Here is a 16838-nt window from a genome sequence, read left to right on the forward strand (position 1 = left end):
CTGCCGCCAAGCTCCTTCTAAGCGAGGGCCAAGCAAGAGCTCCCAGGGCACCGAGGAGCGCCCGGCCCGGCCCAACCCGGCTCCCACAGCCCTCCAACGGCAGGTCGGGCTGCCTCACCTCGGGGTAGCGAGCACCGAGGCCTCCCCAAAACGGGAAGGCCCAGGGCAGCCCCGCTCGAAGCGCTTCCCCCGGGGCCCGGCCCCACCCCGCCCCAGTTACCTCCACCGCCGCTCCCGCGCCGCTTCCGGGTCGGCCCCCGCGCATGCGCGAAGGCCTCGCCCGGACGGGTGCCGCGGGGGGCCAAGCTTCTCCCGTCAGCGGAGGGCCGCTACGGGGAGGGCCGCTACGGGGCGGGCGGTACCGGGGCGTGCGGGAGAAGACGGTGAGGAGCTGGGGTAGGTGAGGAGCGGCAGGCAACGGGCGCCGCACCGCCTGGGGACACAGGGGTAGCGCGGTAGGGCACTGGAGGGGGGAGCGGACAGCGGTATAAGTGGGGCTGGGGAGCAGCGAGGGCACAAGCGGGGCTGGGAGGCAGAGAGGTCTGGTGGCCACCTTCCTGGCTACCTGCCTTTGCTGCTCCGTGAGCCGAGGGTGGGGGAAGAGCCCGGCTGTCCCACTGTCAGGCATGTGCTCAGCTCTGTTTGACCCCCACCGAGACCCCCACGCTCAAAGCCCGGGCAGCCCACAGGCCCCCCGGGACCCCGCGCTCGTCTCTCAGCAGCCCGACTCCCTGCCGGGGGCTGAAGAAAGCCGGACACGTCCCCGGGGGGAAAAGTACCGTGCAGAAAAGGCAGCAGCAACACCAAAGCAGTGGCACGGAGAACGCTTTATTGGGCCCCCGGCATCACTCCTGCGCTGTGACCCGCGGCAGGTTGACGTAGCTCTTCATGGGCGGCAGGGGCCTGATCTTGCGCCCAGCCCAGCCGCCCTTGCGGTGCCACAAGCCCGTGTGCGGCCGCTTGCCCAGCCAGCGGTTCCGACCCGCCTTCCCGATCACCCGCTTGTTGTGGTCGACGTTGGACACGCGGCCCACTGTGGCCACGCAGGTCTCCAGCACCTGGGGGACAGAGAAGAGCTGCCAGGGACCCGGGGCTGCATGCCCAGGCAGTCAGGTCAGGGGCAGCACGGCTCCTCTACCTGCATATGCCTCTTGGAGGGCAGCTGCACAATGGCTGTCCCATTCACCTTCCTCAGCAGCACTCCACAAGTCCCTGCAGCAGGCAAGAAGAGAGGAGGCAGCTGCCGCGAGCAGCAGGACGAAGTATCCCACCCTGTGGCAAGCACATCCCTGTGCTGGCAACTCCCCACAGCCCCCACCATCGCCCTCTGTGCAGCGCTTCTTCTTGAAGACGAGACCTCAAGGCAGTGCCAGGGCAGAGCTGCCCCCGCCTCTCCAGAGGCCTGTTTTGCACCCAAAAAAAGAGACTACAGCAACTCCCTGTCACCGGCCACCCAGAGCGGTGCCCTCCTCTCCATCCGCACTGGGCCAAACCCGGCTACCAGCGGTGGGTCCCCCGCCTAGAGACGCACCAGCTGCCCGGATGTACTGCGCTCCCTTCCCAGGGTGGCTCTCCAGGTTGCAGATCAGCGTGCCCACCGGCAGAGCCCCCAGCGGGTAGGCGTCCCCTTCATTGGCTGACACTGGAAGACAGAAGCTGATGAGTCAAGCAAGGAGCAGCCAGCCGAGCCCCTGGCAGGGCTGGAGCGGCCTCCCCTGGGCTTTGGTGCGCACCTGCCATCCTGCCAATGTGAGCGGAGTTTTTGATGATGTCCCCCGGCTGCATGTTCTCCGTGGCGATGATCCAGCGCTTCCGGTTGCCACCGGCCACCAAGGCGATGTCAGCCGACCTGCAGGGTGAAGGCACGGTGGGCTTGGGGGGGGAGGATCAACCACAGGCTCAACCGGCCGAGCTCGCAGCCCGCACTCGCCTGCAAGGGTCGTATCGGACGTTGATGACCTTCTCGGTGAAGGGCTCCGGCGGGGCTCCCTCCTCGTAGCGCAGCCGCTGGAAGTCGATCATCCGGTACCGCCGCTTGTGTCCCCCTCCGATCCCCCGCACGCGGATGCGGCCTGCGGGGACAGGGCAGAGGCTGCAGGCGGGCCCCGGCCACCCGTCACCGGGCCCTGCCCGCCCGCCCGCCTGCCCACCGACCTGTGTGGTCGCGGCCTCCTGTCTTCTTCATGCCCACGGGCCGCACAGTGTACTTGACCCGGCACTTCCACATGGGGTCGGTGGTGCAGCGCGGCGCAGAGCCGCCCAGCCCGCGGCAGGCAGCCGCCAGCCATCCCCCCGGGGGACCAGGCGGCAGGGCGCGGCGAGGCGCGGAGGATAGCAGGAGGGCCCCGAAGGCCCGGCACAGCCCCGCCGCCATGGCTGCCACCGCGCCTGCGCCGGGGCGGAAGGGGCGGGGCCTCCGCCGGCAGTGGCTCGCGGGGGGGGGCGGGGCCGCACGGCTGGGGCGCGGCGGGGCCGCCGCCAGGTGGCGCGCGCTTCCCTGTGGGGGGCGGCGGCGGCCATGTTTGATTTAAAGGGGCTGCGCCGCTGACGGAGGGCAAGGCGGGCGGGCGGGCGGTGCCGGCTTCGGTTCTCGCCCCGCCCCGCCCCGCCGGGACTGCGACCGTGGACGGCGACAGCGGCGGCCATCGCAGACCTTTCGAGTCGAGCAGGTTGGGCGGGCAGGGGTTTGAGTCGCTCAGTCGTTCCCCACCGGTCGCCGTGGCCCGTCTCCCTCCCCGGGGCCCGTGGGGAGGGCGGCCGCCCGCCTCGGTGTGGGTCTGGCAGCCCCCGCAGGGCAATGGGGACGCGGCCCCGGCCCAGGGGATGGCGGGGGGAGAAGCTGTGTACGGCCCCCCGGGGTGGGCGGCACCGGCCCCCCACCGCCGGGAGCGGAGCGGGGCCCCCGCGGGGGCGTCCCCGTGGTGGGGCTGGGCTCGGGGCCAGCGTGGAGAGGGAGCCGCAGCGTGCCCCGGTCACCAGGGGAGCGGGGACGGGGGCGGGGGGGGGCAGTGCCCGGGCCGTCCCGTCGTGGCCGGATCCGGTAGGGCTCCGTCGAGGCTGTGTCGGAGCGCGCTGCTGGCCGCCGGTGAGGCCGGCGATAAAGGCGCTGGTTCTGCGGACTTTGGAGCCGATGGGGGTGCGCCCGGGGGGAGCCAGCCCTCTCCGGTACCGGAGCGAGCCCCGGGGGGCTCTGCCGGCTCCCTCCCGCCTCGGGCAGCACCGGGGCTGCTGCCCTCTCGGCCTCCCCGGCTGCTTTGCTGGCGGGGTCGGAGGGCAGAGGCCGGGAGCCCCCCGGGGAGAGGTTGGCGTGTGTTTATGACTCGGGTGGGACAGCCTGGAGTCCCCGTCGTGGCTGTTCCCGGGGCGTTGTGGGCGCAGGCTGCGGGATTCACGGCTCTATAATTAGGCTGTGTCCTCACTGCCGGGAATGGCTTTCCGCCTAAGATAAATAATGGCTGTTTGCGCTCCTGCGATGGAACTTGCACGAGTTTTGGGGTTTTTTTTTTATTTATATTTTCTTTTTCCTAACTGTACTGTAGCCGTGTGTACCCCGCAGCCAGGCAGGTTTGCCATCCACAACTAGGGAAGAGCGAGGCGCTTCCGTGAAGGAGCCCGTGTGGCGAGATGAGGCAAGAGAAGAGCCTGCGTGTCGACATGGCCGGGCTCCCTCCTGGGACACCTGAAGCCCTTCTTCCTCTGGGGGAAAGTGTGGGGAGGGAGAGGAATCCCGGGAAAGCGCTGGCTCAAGCAGATGGGATGAGGCTCAATAAGGCCAAGTGCCGGGTCCTGCATTTTGGTCACAACGACCCCAGGCAACGCTACAGGCTTGGGGAAGAGTGGCTGGAAAGCTGCCCGACAGAAAAGGACCTGGGGGTGTTGGTGGACAGCTGGCTGAACATGAGCCAGCAGTGTGCCCAGGTGGCCAAGAAGGCCAACAGCATCCTGGCCTGGATCAGGAACAGCGTGGCCAGCAGGAGTAGGGCAGTGATGGTGCCTCTGGACTGGGCACTGGTGAGGCCTCCCCTCAAGTGCTGTGTTCAGTTCTGGGCCCCTCACTACAGGAAGGACATTGAGCTGCTGGAGCGTGTCTAGAGGAGAGCCACCAAGCTGGTGAGGGGTCTGGAGAACAAGTCCTAGGAGGAGAGGCTGAGGGAACTGGGCATGTTTAGTTTGGAGAAGAGGAGGCTGAGGGGAGACCTCATTGCCCTCTACAACTCCCTGAAAGGAGGGTGTAGAGAGGTGGGTGTTGGCCTCTTCTCCCAAGGGAATAATGACAGGACCAGAGGAGATGGTGTGAAGTTGGGGCAGGGGAGGTTTAGATTAGATATTAGGCAGAATGACTTTCCTGAGAGGGTGGTCAGGCACTGGAACAGCCTGCCCAGGGAGGTGGTGGAGTCGCCATCCCTGGAGGTATTTAAGGTACATGTAGACATGGCACTTCAGGGCATGTGCTCTAGTGCCCGAGACTGTTGGTTTGTGTCTGTTTGTGGGTGGGTGTGGGGTGTGGTTGTGGGTGTTTGTTTTGTGTGGTTTTTGTGTTGGTTTTGGTGTTTGTTTTTTTGTTTTTTGGTTTGTATTTTGTTTGGTTGGTTGGTTTTTTTTTGGTTGGACTCGGTGATCTCAAAGGTCCCTTCCAACCAAGAAGATTCTGTGATTCTGGATGTAGGTAGCTGGGGGACAGCACGCCTCCAGAGGCTCACCAAACACTGTAGAGAGCATCGACGCCCTGGTCTGAGGAAGAACAGGATCACAGCAACTTTTAAGGTTGCGTGTTACCACGTGAGGTGGTCGTAGCAACAACCCACTGGCTCTGTTGGATGCTGCGATGCTTTGGTGTTTGTCCTCTCTTTGCAAAAAAAAAAAAAAAAAAAAACAAACCCAAAAACCCCAACCATCTAGAGATGGAACGAACGCTTCCAGGCGATGCCTGGCCCAGCTCCGCACTGCGCAGTGCTGACACAGTAGGAACTCCTGGTGATCTTGTCCTGTATCCGTCTGCTTCCGTGGGCACAGCCAGAGGGTTCTCCGCAGCTCCGCCTGCGTGGCTTTAGGGGCTGGGATGGGGTCAGCGGTGGGGACGCAGATGAGGGCGATCCCAACCGGGATGTAAAACCTTTTGGGCCAAGGTCGAGCGTAGGATGGGAGCCGATCTCGCTGGCTGCTAGGGCAGGGGTGACTTTGTCCGTCTGAGCAGGAGCCTGACGGTGGGGTAGAGCCCCCCCGGGCAGCGTGCGGTGGCAGCCCAGGGGGCTCCCCCTACCCCCCAGCAGCGGGTAACCCTGGGCTTGGCGTTGCGTGGCATTTTTCACGCTCCCAGGAGAAGCCACCGACCGTCCTGTTTCTGGAGCCTGGCTGCATCTCCTCCCTTCCCCTCCCCCTGCCGCAGTCTGGTTGGCTGCCGAGCGCCCGGTGCCTGCGCTGGAACCGGGGGAGAAGGGGGGAGGCAGACGCCGTGGGAGCCGTGCACCGCCACCGCCCGGTGCCTCCGGGGGTGCCGAGACCGGACAAGCTGCTGCAGGCAGGCAGGTACTGCTCCTCCCGGGTACGGGGCGGGGGAGGAAGGATTCCCATCCGGTGAGTGAGGCGGGCAGGGTGCCCGGCCCGTCCTTTTAACAAAGGACGCCTTATGAGGTGCCATTTCGGGGCAAGAGCGAGCCGATTGGGGGGGGGGGGGGGGGGGGGAACTTTTCTCTCTTGGGAGGCTTAGGGTTCAGCCAGGTGGGCGCAGCCTTCCTCTGTGATGCTGAGGAGGGATGGAGGGGTTTCTCTGGTTTGCTGGTCCCAAGGATACGCAGCGGGCGTGCCTCCTGCCGCCAGACAAAGCCGGAGAAACGATGACGGAGGCAGCTCCTAGCATACAGCAACGGCTCTCAAACTTTCAGACCCTTCTTTCCCCCTCCCCACCCCCCCAAAAAAAAACCCCAACCCCTTCCTCCTATTAACAAACCTTTTACTAAGCTCTTTTAAAGTGGAGGTGCACCCTACTGAAGGTGAGGGGGGAGAGCGGCAGGCAATCGCTGGTGAGCTTTTGGGAGGGAGAGGATGCGGCTGAAGGGGAGGAGGTGTCTGAAGAAGGGCTTGGGGGATGGCGTTGCAGCAGAAGGCTCCGGCCAGGCAGCCGGGAGAGATTTGCACAATGGTGGGAGGCAGCGGCACGTTACCAGCAACCGCAGGCTTCCCTGGGTCTTGCATAGCTGGCATCTGGCACTCCTCTTGCGGCTCTGTACTAGGGTCTCCGCTAGTGCCCTTGGTCTCCTGTCTCCCGTTGCCGCCTTGGAGACGTGGAAAGCACCCGCCTCTGCGTGAGGGGAAGGAGGGTGGTGTTCAGCAGGCATCGGGTCAAAGATCTGGCCAGCTCAGACGCAGGGTAAATAAACATGGCTGAGCTTTGCTGTAATTGGCAGAAGGAGCAGGAAGAGCGCGTTCTCTCATCTGCCGTTTTGGAGGAACGTCCAGGTAGGAACAACAGCGTTTAACCCGAAATACCAAGATGGCTCTGGGGGCGCAAAGAATACGTGGCAAGGTTTTTGACCTTGGCAGAGTTGCTGGATAAAGGCTTGATTTGCTAGGGAAGAGCCACAGATGTTCTCAATTTCAGCTGGCCAGGGGAGACAGGTAAAACAGATGCTTTCCTTTTTACACAGGTAGAGAGCTTTGCCTGTATGAATTTGGCTGCCTCGTTACGGTTTGCAAGACAAGGGGTAATGGTTTTAAATTGGAAGAGGGGAGATTTAGAGTAGATATTAGGAGGAAATTCTTTACTGTGAGGGTGGTGAAGCACTGGAACAGTTGCCTAGGGAAGCTGTGGATGCCCTGTCCCTGGAGGGGTTCAAGGCCAGGCTGGATGGGGCTTTGAGCAACCTGCTCTAGTGGAGGTGTCCCTGCCCATGGCAGGGGGGTTGGAACTCGATGATCTTTAAGGTCCCTTCCAACCTAAGCCATTCTATGATTCTATGAAATAATAGCTCAGTCTCGCAGCCTGCAGTCTACTGGTCTCTGCAACAGCCCTGGGTACACCGTGGAGGGAGCGTGGGCGCTCCAGAGCCCTCCAGGGTACACAGAGCGGTCCCGTCTGCGTCTTGACCATCTCCTGTACTCCTGAGGCACATCCAGCGCATAGCCCTCGCATTAGACAGATGCCTGCAGAGGCACCGGCTCCAGGGAATTATTCTGCCTGCTTTAATGCTACTTCATGCTGTCAGGGGAAGGTAACGGCTCTCGCTCTGTCTTTCATAGAGCGCGACTCCCAATCAGATTCTGAAGCTAGGGAGAGATGCTTGTCCTGGCTTCGTTCCAGCTGCTTAGCTCTTGTCTCCGCTAGCCTGGAAACGGGTTTTAGTGGTGTTCCTCTGTAGTCCCGGGCACAGCAGATGCAGAATGGATTTGGTGAGCTGCTGCAGACATGAGCAAGAGTTTAAAAACAAGGTTTTATCAGCTGATCTGGAGATGCTAGCACAAGCTTGCTGGTGGGGGTGGTGAAGACTGCTGTTGCCTGCTGAAAGGTACCCGTTTCCTCGGCCAGCTGGGGTTGTAAGCAGTATGAACTGCAAAAAGGAGCAAAATTATTTTCTGCTAATGGCACCTGTCGGTGTCGGTTTGGGTTTTTTTGTTGTTGGTTTGTTTTTTTTTTTTAACTCTTGTTGCCTTCAATGTCTGTATTCTTTGCTCACTAATGAATGAAAGGAGTAAGACATTTCTGGTCTTGAAAGGAATGAGTGAGGTGATACAAAGCCAACCAGCCCTCCTCCTCCGTTTTCCGCAGATCACATATGCTTGTTGGAATTGGATTGTGCTTTGGTAACACAGGAATTGCTTGCCCTTGTCAATCAGAACAAACTCTAGCAGCTTTTGACTTGCCATTTCCAGCTGTGGGCTGGAAATTGGGAGAAGGATGGAAAGCTCCCAGGTCCTTTCTGTAGTGATGTGAACCTGAGTCGCTGTGGCCAAGTCCCTGTAAAGCCAGCTTACCACCAGCTTGCCCTAAGTTTCAGAAAGGTTATGCTACGGTGCCTTTTCTGTTAGAGATTGCAGCTGGTGGGGACGTGAAGCTTCTGGGACATGGAGTAGTGTTTAATACTGAAAGAGAAGAGCGTGAAGGGAACCTCCTATCTCCTTGCGGGAAAGCCCTTCCATTTGGGCTGCGAATCTGGTTTCTTAGTCCTAGTTAAAAGCCCCTGGGGCTCTTGAAGCCTGCTGGTTAGCCCAGGCTTTCCGAACACAGGCCTTCTGGTATCTAGAAAAACCCGTGGATCTTCACACTCAACTAGGGCTGGCATGTGTCAGCTGCTGCTGAAAGAAGCAATCCTGGCCTCGATCCCCATCCAGGAGATAGGGAGAGCTGGGCTGATTCCAACAGCACAGTCAACTTGTTCTGAGTTACATATGGTTCTCAAGCTTGGGGAAGCTGGTTGGGCAAAGCCTTCCTGGGCTTTGGAGATTGGCTTTGAAACCATGTGAGGGGGTGTCTGGATGCTAAGGAGAATCCTGGTTTTGGGGCATGGGAGAGTGTGGGTGAGATGGCTTCTTGCCTCCAATCCCTGCTGTGCTGCTGGAGGTGGATTGCATTGCCTCTCTTGCTCGGGGACAGGGGGACTCTGTCCTCATGGGACCCTGTTGGAAGGAGGCATGTGCCGCATTCCTTTCCTCTGGGTCTAGGGTTAGTTTCTAGTGCTGTGGTGCCTGGCCCCTTTGTCCTGAAGTGGTGTTCAGTAAAAGCAAATGTAATAATGAGTTTTATCTAAGGAATTCAGACAAGGATTTTTATTCCCCCCCCACCGTGGTTAAGCCATGGGACGGCGGTCTGAAGAGCTTGTGGCATCTCCATTTTGGGAGATAATCAACCCTTGACTAGATGCAGATACCTGCTTTGAGTGAGGGCATGGACCAGAGACCTCTAGGTATCCCTTCTGAGTAATACAACAGCCAAACTCTTTTATTAGGGAGGAAGTCGCAACAAAGCGGTCTCTCTATGGTACTCGAGGTCATCTGTGTGTGGGTTTGACTCTCTAGACTGTCTGCAGTGCATGAAAGGCCCAAGCTGGAGGCTGGGGTTGGGAAAGAACTTTGGGCAGAAGATGGGGATCTACCTGCCCCCATTTTTTAGCAGTAGAGTGCAGAAGGTCCTGAGCCAGAGACAAATGGTGGCAAAGGACCTCATGCATGTCAGAGTTTGAGTGACATCTTTTGGCTTTGGGTTTGCAGCTCAGAGAGATGCTGTATACGAACTCCCAAGGGTGCTGACCCCTGACTGATCTCCTCTTTGTGCGTTCTGAGTGGCTCTAAGGGAGCATGAAATGGATGTACCAGGCATTTCTGGCAGTGGTAGCAAGCATCACAGAGCACCACTCCCGGTCTGTGCCTCTCATGAACCTCAGCAGGCACTTATTCTGGGATGAAGCCATATACTGCCATTATTCCACCGTTTCTTTAGTCTAGTATTTGCCTTCTAATTTCCGGCTCTTTCTCGTGTCGCAGTTCTTAACGTTACCCTGAAGCCGACTGCACACCCATCTGTCCCTTCATTTGCAAAACATCCTTCTCTTGCCTTTGTTTCTAAAGCCTTAACATGTGCGTGTGCAGCTGCTCTTAGCTGTGAAGTTCTTGAGCACCATACAGAGTTGATTATATTTCTTGTTTTACCCATATTGGAGTGGCTCTGGAAATGCTGACTGTCGGATGTGTGACTCGGCAGCACCAGTTTGTCCCTTTTCTGTGGCTCGGTTGTAGGTGGCCTGGGGTGGTGGCAGAGCACAGCGGCTTTTCTGGCGGTGGTGTGGCAGCATGCAAGTTTCCTGGCAGTGTCAACACCTCCTGGCTGTGCAGTGGAAGCCTCAGAGGCTCCGTGCAGCTGATGGCAGTTCTCCTACGGTCTCTGTTTGCTTTTCTGATTCTATGGTATCAAAATAAAGAGAAAACTTGTGCTCGTGGCACAGCCTTTGCAATGGCTGCAACCTCGGCACTCTGCTTTTTACTGGTTTTATTTTCTCTCTCAAGCATCCAAGGTATGAGGTCCAGGTTTTGTTGCAGTATCCCTTAGGAGTGGAGACTCAGCTGTGTATCGGCGATCCCAGTTCTAGCTTTGGTGGAGGTCAGTCAGTCTTTCCAGAGACCCTTTATTCTGTTGTTTCACAGTAATGAGCTGGCAGAGGCCCAAATGGGGGGGGGGGGGGGGAGGGGGAAGGGGAACAAAGCGACAAACCCTCCCTGCTTTTTATCAAGTTGTTTTGCTCCCCAAACACATAACCTTGCTGTTTTCCCAGGTAGCAAAACTATGTCTCGCAGCATGAGACTGGAATAATCACTGTGAAAATAAGACTTTAAGCCCCGTGTTTCCATTTTTAAGTGCCACCATTGTTATCTAGCTCCCAAACGTGGTCACTCATTCTTGCTATGGGTCTTTTCCAGAGGAAGCGTTTTTTTTCCAGAACCCAGCTGGTTTTCTGCAATGACCATATCCTGAGATCACCTTCTCCTACAGAAGAGTTTGCTGCTTAAAAGTCTGTGCCCGCTTCCATACAGAAAGTGCTGGCAGGCCGTCTGTAGTTTGAAGGGAGCTGCAATTATTGTCTTGACGGTATCGCTTGTGCAAGTTGTGATGGTACCCTGTGTCTCACATCTACCTGGTCCGGGGACATGCGGGGAGACAGTGAAGTGAGCTGAATTTGTTGAGGCATGTGTAGACCTGAGGTCTCTGTCCTATTTTAGCTGACTCCTGATTTCCCTGGTGCTTCCTCTCTGTAGCCTTCCAGGGTTGGGTGTCATAATCTAAGCTTTAAGATTCACTTGGACCCATTTAGTCTGGCATCCTTGCTTCTGTTGTGGCAGCTGCTGTGGGTTTAAGATAGAAGCAGTGAAGCTTCCAGCTCTTTCTTCTTAAAGCTCTCGCATGTGGGAGCAGTTTTCAGAGGCAGAAAAGTGGGCTGCTGAAATTGCTGATGCTCAGTGATTTCCCGGTTATGCGCTTGAATGCAGGAGGAAGGTTTCTGCCTGGCAGGATGTGCCAGCTGATGGATTCCCAGCTGAGTGCTGCAACTGCCACAAAGCTTGGTGCACGCATGTTCCTTCCCTGTCTTCCTGCAGCACTCCTCCGAATGGGAGCAAGGGAGGGGAGGTGAGACGGGTGTTGCCGGAAAGCCAGGCTGCTCGAGCGGCTCACTGTAAATAGGGAAGGCATGCCAACTAGAGCAGAAACATGCTGGTGGAGACCTGGGCCATGGCACCTGCAGAGCCATGAGGAATGCGGCAGGATAATCTAGGAGCTGGGCATTCCAGCTCTTCGGGAACTCCTTGGAAAAGCAGTCTTTCTTCCTATTCCAGTCTGAACCTCCCCCTGCCAAAGGCAAATGATGGTGTGTCCCCTCTTCGCTGCGGGAACCTTCAAGTGTGTTTTCTGCCTGGATAAAGGACATTCAGTGCCCTTTACTGAACGTGTGGGAGTAGGAAGAGTGCTTATACAGCAGCCTCAGCCTGCCTGACCTTGGCGTCGGTTGCCATAGAGCGTGTTTCCTCTCTGGAGGGCTGGGCACTGAATGTAGACCTGCCAGCACTGGGGAGAGCTAGAAATAAGGCTCTGTAGGGAAGAATTGTCACTTTCTAGGGATAAGAAGTCAGTTCCCGTCAGTGTTTGTTGGTTTTCTTTGCTGTGCAAGAGGTGGCAGCATTTAAGTGACTTCTCTGCAGTCTTCTCTTTGTTTTCTTGTTGGTACTTGGAAGTGAACAACGCGTGTGCTGTTCTCAGGTTTTGCACTCTGTGTCCAGCCTGGACAGCCCACTGCCCACCCTTGAACCCTGCAAGCATGTTGGTACCTAGCAGAGCTGTACTTCTAGGGTATCATCCTAGGGGAGAAAGACCAGGGCTGTGTAGAGGTGTTTGCACAGCTGGTGAGAGAAGAGGAGCCTGTATTGGTATGTCTTGAGGATATGAGGATGTAGCTGCAGGGCAGGATGAGTCTGATGTGCTGTGGGTTGGGATGTTTTGGTTATTTTCCCTTCTCAGGCTGAAACCTTTGCAGTTCTGAAAGGCAAATAGATTGTGGAGACTGAAATGCTTAAAGCCTTCTGTTGGAAGGGCTGAAGAAAGACAGGGTGTTGCTGTAGTAGAGGCACTGGTGGTTTAACACACAGCTTGGCGAGTTCTCAGTTGAAGAGTAGTTCTGAGCACAGTGGAATTAATGAGGCTGATTTTCTATGGATCTGGGTCTTGTCTGACTCTTATCTAGCAAGGTGTGATCTCTGGTGGCTTTTTATCATGATTTGTAAGGTGTTTGTCTTTCCAATGCATTTGCATTGTACTTTTTAAAGACGGTAGCAAGATCTCTGTATGGATGTAAGTGATGCTTCCATGAAAACTGTCAGCGTTTTACAGCTGACCCAGAACGCAGAGGGAGAGATGAAGAGGCACTTGTGCTGCATAGCTGTGTGAGCCTTAGAGCAGAGCTCTAGCTGCGTTGTGTGCAGGGTATGAGGCTGCTCCTGGGGATCTCCTTGTGTCTCAAGCATTGTCCGTGCTCCAGAGGACTCCCACTTCCCGATTTCCCCGTTTCTGAGTCTGATGGGGCCATTTTGCCCTTCAGTGGTTGGTACCTTGGCTTTGGTGGAAGCAGGGAAGTGCCTGTTGAGCCTTCCTGTGGGGCTGTCTGGACCCATTTTAGAGCAGGACAACAGCGCTTTGCCATGCATGGCAGTGTTAGCGTCCTTTGGGCTGCCAGCCTTTTCCTCTGGAGCTGGGAATTATTGCACATCTCTTCCTGAATTGTGCTCACCCACAGGAGTCTGCCTTAGGCAGGGCTTCCCTTGTTGCTTTAACACTCAGTCACTCCCCTAGATGTGTTATAAAGGTGAGAAAAAGAATAACCAGGGGAATTACGGACCAAGGTGCTTAGCTGCCAGTTCCTGGAGAATCAGTTTGGAAGACAGGATGTGAGTCGCAGCCAACTCTCAAAAGACCTATTCTTTTCTTCAAAACAGTAGTCTATGCCCTCTATCTTGATCTTAGTGAGGGTTTTTTTTGTCTTACTGTGTGGTCTTCTCTAAAGCGAAGTGGGAAATGTCCGGGTGAGACTTTCCTGTGTAAAATGCACAATGCACAGGGTAACCGCATGTGGAGCATGGCAGAGACCCAGAAGTGAAGGGTACAGTGAAATAGGGCACTGATGCTGGCTCATGAAGTGAATTGTGATTCTGGGGTCGGTGGTGGAGGACTCAGCTCTTGCTCAAAGGTATGAACAGGAACCCAGTCTTCAAGGGGCATGAAGTCTTTCTGCTCTGCTGAGGTTCAGTAAGGTCTCCGCTGTGTGTTGGGGTTTGCTGCCCTTGCTGGGGGATGGATGTGCATCAGTGGGACAGAAATCAGAGAGGAGTGGAGGAGTGGAGAGGAGAGCTCAGGCTTATAAAACAACTCAAGGAACTTGAGCAAAGGGGTGACTTCTCCCCTATATGGGTTGAACTTGCTTTGAGCCCCTCCCCCCAGTATTTTTCTGTCTCCCAGCAGGATAAGTCTTGCTGCCTCCGAGAAAGTGTGAACACAGGGACTTTTAGCAAAAGATTCTGCCAAATCCATGGGAATAGGCATCTTTGGAGTCTGCTGAGCAAGTTCAAAGCTCAGATGTACAATTCACATCAGTTAAGTAGCTATGCACCACTTTTTGCGTGACTGTAGGTTCATCTTGGTTTCTTTTTTTGTGTGGGTATGGTTGGACTTGATGATCTCAAAGGTCCCTTCCAACCATGAAGATTCTGTGAACTTCTGGAAGAGTGAAATTAAAGGGGAGGAAACAGGTGGGTATGGTGAGATGTGCGAACCTTATAGCAACTGCCCCAGTACTGTTTGCCATCTTCACTTTCTATGGCGCCATGAGGAGGAAACGACTCCTCTATTGCTCAGGGTCCACTACCAGGCAGTGATAGTGATAACTGAGCTGGGGGATCCCCCTGAGACCCCCCCGGGTGGAGCAGACAGCTGAGGTGGAGAGGAGCTCTTCTTTCCCTGTTCCTGTACTTGGGGCAACGTTTCTGCTCGCTCAGTAAGCCAGGCAGAAGGCTGCTGCTGCCAAACAAAGAGCTCAAACCGTGCAGAGGTGGGTCCTGCAGGAGGAGACAAATCTGTTGGTGGCTCTTCCCCAACCTCCTCCTGTGTAGTTCCCGGGGGTGTTTGCCAGCTTCCTGCCAGCAGGGCCCTGGGTGCTGGGGTTCCAGTGCCTCCTGCCAGCTCTGGGTGGCAAGGAGGTGCTACCGGGCAGGCGCTGCCTGTGCAGGGCATCGCAGCCGGCTGCCTTCAGCCCCGCAGGAGGCTGGGGGCTTGGAGCGACCTATAGTGAGGGGGGTGGTGGCTTTGTCACTGAGTAATGTGAAGAGGGTGCTGGGGTGGCCAAACTCAGGGGAGAGGGTGAGATGAATGAGTCGTGGAGCATCTAGGGTACCATCAACCTGCTACAGAAGGTCTTGCCTGCTGCTTATGTCTCTCACCCCCTAGCCTGCTGTGTTTCCCTAGCTCCTGGATTTTCTGTGCAGGGATCTGGAGAGTAAGTCTTATGAGGAAAGGCGGAGGGAGCTGGGGTTCTTCAACCTAGAGAGAAGGAGGCTGAGGGGAAACCTTATCACTCTCTACAACTACCTGAAAGGAAGTTGTAGCGAGGCTCGGATTGGGCTTTTCTCCCAAGTCACAGGCGATGGGACAAGAGGAAATGACCTCAAGTTGCACCAGGGGAGGTTCAGATTGGATATTAGGAAAAATCTTTACACTGAAAGGGTTATCAAGTATTGGAACGGGCTGCCCAGGGAAGTGGTTGAAGCACCATCCCTGGAGGTATTCAAAAGACGGGTTGATACAGTGCTTAGAGACATGGTTTAGTGATGTGGGGTTTTTTGTTGTTGGTGTGTGGGTTTTTTTTTTGTGGGTGTTTTTTTCTTTTATCAGAGTTAGGTTGATGGTTGGACTAGATGATCTTAAAGGTCCCTTCCAACCCAGACGGTTCTATGATTCTGCAGCCGCACTAACATTGTGGGTTGTAGCACTTGGTGTTCTTGAGCAAAGGCAGTAGCTTGGTACTCTCCTGGTGTATATCCGGGGGGAACAGGACAAGGGAAGGAGTACAGAGCTCTCATGCCACGCTGAGGAGTCCTTGGGCTGGCAGTAGGACGAATGGAGCTGGAAAAGCTGTTAGTGTTTCATGCTGACACCCACGCAAGGGTTACACTAGTGTAACCGTAGCAGTTGGTGTGTATAAGCTTTCCCACACAGGCATGATTCAGTTCATGCTGGCGGTGTTATATCCCTTATCGCCACAATGGCTGTTCTGTGCTGGGGCTGGGATTCACAGGGTGTACTCTTCTGGTCAGGGAAGTTTTCCTTTGGCCCAGTAAGGCCACTGATGCCACGTCTCCCTGTCTGAGAGATGGTCTTCCAGGAGATTTTCCATTGGGGAAGCAGAAAACTTCACGTTGGCATCCCTCTGCTTTCCATTCCCTTCCTTCTGCAGTTGGAAGAGGTGTTGAGCTCCGACAGGCTCCTTGCATCTGTGGTCTGTGGGCAGGAGGTGTGTGCATTGCAACCCTGGCTGCCAACTACAAATCTCCGCTCTTAATTGGAAGCTAAATCAGCTTTCCTTGCTGCTGGGACTGTGGGGGTGTTGGAGGTCAGCACTGATTCTAGCCTTTTTGTCTCCTGTCCACGTGTTGCCAGCGCTCCATGCCACAAAAGCGGAGACACGTGGCCTGACAGCTGCCAGCTGCCAAGGGGAGAGGGGAAGACAAAGGGCAAGGGCTCAGAGTGGGCAACCAGTTGAATGCTGTCTCTGGCTGCTTGAAGGAGTCTGTGACACTTGCGTGTGGTTGTGGCTCTTTGAAACAGCACTGAGGGTTTTTGTCTCTCTCTCCCTTCCTGTGTAGGGCTGCAGGAGCAGGACTATGTCCACCATGGTATACCCAAGGGAGGAGAAACTGGACAAGCTGAGCCAAGAGGAGATCATTTCCAACACCAAGCTGGTGATGCAAGGGCTGGAGGCACTCAAGAATGAGCACAACTCCATCCTGCATAGCTTACTGGAGACCATCAAGTGCCTGAAGAAAGATGAAGAAGCCAATCTCGTACATGAGAAATCCAACCTGCTTCGCAAGTCAGTGGAGATGATCGAACTGGGGCTTGGAGAAGCTCAGGTGAGAGTGGCGGGTGACCCCTAGGTGTTACCCAGGACTGGCAGGGGATGGGGGGCATGTGGCCATTCCCCATAAGCTGCAGGGGCAGCAAGGGGTGGACTGTAGGAGGCCAGCCTGACCCTCAGGGTGGGCCCTAAGCACGTATGTGAGGGAGATACAAAATTGTGGTAGTTACTGACTGGGTACTCTTGACAAGGTGATGATGGCGTTGTCTAACCACCTGAATGCTGTGGAGTCAGAGAAGCAGAAGCTGCGTGCTCAGGTGCGGAGACTGTGCCAGGAGAACCAGTGGCTGCGTGACGAGCTTGCCAACACCCAGCAGAAGCTGCAGCGCAGTGAACAAACCGTGGCTCAGCTGGAGGAGGAGAAGAAACACCTTGAGTTCATGAACCAGCTGAAGAAGTATGATGAGGATGTCTCACCTTCGGTATGCCCTAGTCCTACTGAGCAGCTGTGTTTTGGGGTGGGGGAGGTTGGACCAGCAGGACCTAGGTGTGTTAATATCGCCCTGGATTTTTCCCCTTCCCACACCAATGCGTGTAACTAAAGGGAGCCTGCATGGGGTAGGGTCTCTGGAAGAACATGGAGTAACATGCCAGGATGTGCTGGGGAAATTTGGCTTTATTAGTTTTGGGGAGGGGGAACGGCGGCAGAGACAACAGGGGAAGTTGAGGTGTTGGTGGGCT

At 56.3% G+C, this 16838-nt stretch overlaps 2 protein-coding genes across 5 annotated transcripts in view; one reads left to right on the forward strand and one right to left on the reverse strand.

Moving 5' to 3' along the window:
* Window positions 1-808: 808 nt before the first annotated feature.
* On the reverse strand, window positions 809-2389 carry MRPL2 (mitochondrial ribosomal protein L2). Of its 2 annotated transcripts, none has more exons than XM_074168242.1 (6): window positions 2155-2389; window positions 1931-2072; window positions 1734-1849; window positions 1532-1642; window positions 1139-1212; window positions 809-1076 (listed from the first exon to the last, which is right to left on the reverse strand). In XM_074168242.1, exons 1-6 carry the CDS (start codon window positions 2372-2374, stop codon window positions 846-848), a joined length of 894 nt encoding a protein of 297 aa, XP_074024343.1. In that variant the 5' UTR covers window positions 2375-2389; the 3' UTR covers window positions 809-845. The 2 variants fall into 2 exon arrangements, with proteins under 2 accessions (XP_074024343.1, XP_074024344.1); XM_074168243.1 differs by having other exon boundaries at window positions 809-1058; window positions 2155-2374.
* Window positions 2390-2503: 114 nt separating this feature from the next.
* Window positions 2504-16838, forward strand: part of KLC4 (kinesin light chain 4) — a 29770-nt gene continuing 15435 nt past the window's right edge. Inside the window, exons 1-3 of one of the 3 annotated variants that reach the window (XM_074169158.1) lie at window positions 2504-2669; window positions 15886-16152; window positions 16349-16579. In XM_074169158.1, coding sequence (XP_074025259.1) covers window positions 15904-16152; window positions 16349-16579 — 480 coding nt within the window. In that variant the 5' untranslated portion in view covers window positions 2504-2669; window positions 15886-15903. The remainder of the gene's footprint in view (window positions 2670-15885; window positions 16153-16348; window positions 16580-16838) is intronic. The other 2 variants (XM_074169156.1, XM_074169157.1) reach the window with 2 other exon arrangements.

The sequence above is a fragment of the Numenius arquata genome, chromosome 2, assembly GCF_964106895.1.
Source record: "Numenius arquata chromosome 2, bNumArq3.hap1.1, whole genome shotgun sequence".
Classification (NCBI taxonomy): Eukaryota; Metazoa; Chordata; class Aves; order Charadriiformes; family Scolopacidae; genus Numenius; species Numenius arquata.